This window comes from Monopterus albus, unplaced genomic scaffold (assembly GCF_001952655.1).
Source record: "Monopterus albus unplaced genomic scaffold, M_albus_1.0 scaffold274.1, whole genome shotgun sequence".
In the NCBI taxonomy this organism is placed as follows: domain Eukaryota; kingdom Metazoa; phylum Chordata; class Actinopteri; order Synbranchiformes; family Synbranchidae; genus Monopterus; species Monopterus albus.
In genome coordinates, this window is record NW_018128154.1 from 467,486 (window position 1) to 471,363 (window position 3,878).

A 3,878-nucleotide genomic window follows, 5' to 3' on the forward strand; every position below is an offset into this window, starting at 1 on the left:
TCCTGCATCCCGATGGGTAAATCCATAGACGACTGGCGCAAATGTGGAAGTCAGACGTTAACAGCAAACATATTAATGTATGAGGAGAAACAAAAGGGCTGTGAGGAAGAGGAGAGATATATTTTAAACTGCTGTGAGCTTCTGTAGAGAGAGTGAGTGTCCAAGTCAAGGTGAAATCCCCTTTTGCTCTGTGAAACAGAACTTTGGTGCTTTTTCTGTCTTCCATTTTGTGATTAAGTGAGTGGAGGGACTGAGGTCAAGTGGCCCAGAGAGGAAGTGACTGACCCCAGAACCCTGTGGAGACCCTGACTGGGATTATGACTATATGAGTGAATGTTTGTGTGTCTCAGATGCTCTGTATATTTAGTAGAAACGATGCCCCCCAACACACACACACACACACACACACACACACACACCAAGGTGGATGGGAAAACAGAAGTGAAAGGAATGAGTGCTGGGATCACATGTGGTGTGTGGTACCGTTCAATTTGATCTGAGCCGCGTTGCCGTCAAAGACAGAAACGGTGCCGTTGGAGCGCGACAGCGTGGCGGTGACTCCAGTCTTAGAGAGCTCCAGAGAACTTAGAGAGTCTTAGGTGCTCATCAGTTTGAGGGTTCCTCTAGTCAACACGCATTTTAAAGAAATCTGAGGCACTCGAGGATCATAAATATGATCTGAGGAGGATCAGACTCCACCCTGACACATGACTGTGGCTGTAGGCAGCTTATCAGAACTCATGCTGACTTGCTTCAGGTGGATCTCAACATCTGGCCCATCCAGTTGCAGTGTCGTCTTTACGACGGCGTTCCAGGAAGCTCCCCAGCAGGAGGAAGCCTGGGACTGCCGGAGTCGTCAGCAGAGAGTAGGCACACCGATCGGGGACAGAGTAAACTTGGCCGTCGAAGTCAACGACAGTGGGGCCGGTCACAGCGCAGGTGCCGTCAAACACACAGCTGATGGACAGAAACAACCACAAACATCGTCATCAGCTGCTTCATGAGGGCCACAGCCACCAGGGGGCCCTCAAACAAAGATAGTACAGTTTTCTGTTCCTCTTTTTGTCCAAATGTAGGACTTTATCTACACAATATTTGCTAGTGATGTTTCCACACCTCAGCGTCTCAGTGGAGGGTTGCTGACCTGACCCACACTGCTCTGGTCCTGCTTGGCACTAGTGCCTTGTCCCACACTAAACTAAACAAGTGGCTTTGATGCCTATGGCAACAGCATTCACTGAGGCAAATATCACAACACAATCTCCTGTGGTTCGAGGGTCGTAAAAGCCGTCAAAACAGAAGACGCACTTGTCACAGGTGATGTTCCCCCGTGAAAATCAGAGACACAAAAAGTAAATAGCAACCAGTTTTATCCAGAGGGTCCTGAGAATGTAACCTGCAGCTGGTGAAGCTGAAGGCAGACAACAGCCCCTGAATCAGTTTGGCTGAGAGGCTAACCAGCTGCAGCGCTCTGACCAACTCCTGTCCACTGAGGACATGGTGGTGAACTCATAAGAGGGACTTGATTCATTCATCCATCGGTGATGTTGCCTCACTGGGAATCCACACTGAAAGCAAGAAGAGAGCCGCGTGTTCTGGGTCTTTGTCGTCAGAACAGCCGTCTGTCTGTCAGCAGGACAGCGGTCAGACAGAGAGGCTTCACCAGGCCGATCAACAACGCAAATGTACTGGACAAAAATAGTTTTCATGTAAAATCATCAGGAAGAAATCACGCTTTTATGTAGCCTATGGATTTCCTGGTTTTATTGATTTTCCCCGCTCGTGTCAGAGGGCGAGCGAAAATAAAATGAAAAGCAGCCTAATCAGTGACAACAGATACCAGTAGAAACAGAAATGAACATAATTTAAACAGCTGACTGTGGAGAAGGAAACACCTGAGACTTAAAAAACATGAGGCGGAGTCTGGGATTCAGTGTGGGTCGACATGTTTCATAGGATGGAATTCTATCTGCAGCATGAGACGGGTGTAGAAAACACTTCTAAAAACATGTTCAGTGTGGATTAGGGCTCCGTCTGCACACACCACCTCCACCACAGGTGGAGACTGAACATCAGTAATGGCCAGAGATGGACGCCACAAACATGTCAGGCTTCGTGCTACTCACACAGAGTTTCTTGTACGTCTGTTATAGTAGGTGATGGGACAGGAGCTGATGTTCACCTCTGAGGACTGAGTAAACACCACCTGTGCAGCAGCACCTGAAGACATGGAGACAAGAGAGGACAAAGCCACAGTCTGTCAGCTGCTTGGACACAGGGAAGGCTGCATGTTCAGCTTCATGCAGGAATACGACAGTTACCGGTCAGCAGCACTTTGATTCGACCTCATCAGTCAGCTTGTCTTCTTAGAAACAGAGATGTGAGGAAAGTCTCTGCACATCTGGCAGATTGTCTTCTTAGAAACAGAGATGTGAGGAAAGTCTCTGCACATCTGGCAGATTCTCAGCAGCTAAAGCTTCAGTGTCACTCATCACTTCATTCTGCTCTTTGTTACTCAGACTCTTTGCTCATTTATCATGTCAGTTCTACCAATATCCCTCAACAAGTCCTGTGGGGAGAGTTTCAGAACGGCTGCCCTGTGTGTGAGCTTACCTGCCAGCAGGCTGAGGCCGGACAAGTAGAGCAGTGGGAGGAGCATGTTGGAGGAGGCCAGTCAGCTGACACAGAGCTGGAAGACACACAGGTGCACATCTGTGATTGGACAGAACGTCACAGAGTTCACTACTTTTCCTGACAAACAGAAAATGAAGCTCAGTCCGTGTGTGTGATGTCTGGTAAATGCCACAGAGTTCAGAAACAACAGCAGCCGTCACAGCTGATCCCACCTTCACTACCCTGCTGCCCTGATCTAACATCTCAGTGTAGTCAGTAGATACAGTACTAGATTATGTAGCAGACTTTAGCCACATATGTCTGAATGTTGTGGCTATTTCAGTCAGAGACTCTTCAATCCGGCTGGTGAACATTTACAGTAAACGACTGCTCAGTTAGATTTGGCAGAAACATCTCAGTGAAACCAGCAGTGATGAGGATTCTGCTGAGAGGGATCATTTCCCCTCAAACAAAACGACTGCCCCCTCCTTGAACAACGGACTTAGATTCATCAGATGGACACAAATACAACTCCAAAAGAATGAACGTTTATCAGAAGCTGCTTCTATGTGCATGTGTATTTACTGTGCTACCTGCTGTGTGGTTGAAGAAGCAGAAGAGAAGGTGTGCAGGTTGTCTTACCCTCTGGAGCTTTGACAGAGGATGACGATGATGAAGGTTGCTGGTCAGGAGATGAATGATTCTGCAGCTTCTGCCCAGACTGGCCTGTTGGTCTCTGTGTGGAGGACGCCGCTCTCTCTCGTTTTATGTACATCCTGGCTGCTGTGCACACCCACAAGGAGAGAAGGGTGGGGTTGGTGGTGGAGTCAATGTGTCACTTGATGTTGTGGATGCCAGCATAGCAGATGCTGGTATGTCATTATGTGTCCCACTACCACAATGTGAAGCTTCCTTTGACGTGTTCTTCATTAGAGTTGTCACATAGCTTGAACAATAGCAGAGGGAACCAGGAGGAAGACTGTGTGTGCACGAACACAGGGCAAAAACCTTTAAACAAACATCAAAATCAATGTGAACCACAAAGGCTGAAACATAGTGAAGATTAGAGGAAAAACAAAGATATTACAGTGTCACCAGGGGCCGCATACGAAGGGCTGCACTAACGTTCAGACAGGGCTTTGATACACTGATGAAAAAATGCTCATTTATACTGGATGTTCATAGATAATGTTGGCAGTGTTTTGTTACTAGTCCAATGCTCATGAGTGGGTTTTAAAAACATCCTGGACATTGTGCACTGTGTT

The 3,878-nt window shown here is 47.5% G+C and overlaps 1 protein-coding gene across 1 annotated transcript in view; it reads right to left on the reverse strand.

Moving 5' to 3' along the window:
• Nucleotides 1-3,386, reverse strand: part of LOC109972966 (pancreatic secretory granule membrane major glycoprotein GP2-like) — a 6,857-nt gene extending 3,471 nt beyond the window's left edge. Inside the window, exons 1-5 of the mRNA XM_020622231.1 lie at nucleotides 3,256-3,386; nucleotides 2,614-2,689; nucleotides 2,127-2,220; nucleotides 777-957; nucleotides 484-574 (exon numbers count right to left, since the gene is read on the reverse strand). Coding sequence (XP_020477887.1) covers nucleotides 484-574; nucleotides 777-957; nucleotides 2,127-2,220; nucleotides 2,614-2,659 — 412 coding nt within the window. The 5' untranslated portion in view covers nucleotides 2,660-2,689; nucleotides 3,256-3,386. The remainder of the gene's footprint in view (nucleotides 1-483; nucleotides 575-776; nucleotides 958-2,126; nucleotides 2,221-2,613; nucleotides 2,690-3,255) is intronic.
• Nucleotides 3,387-3,878: the final 492 nt, after the last annotated feature.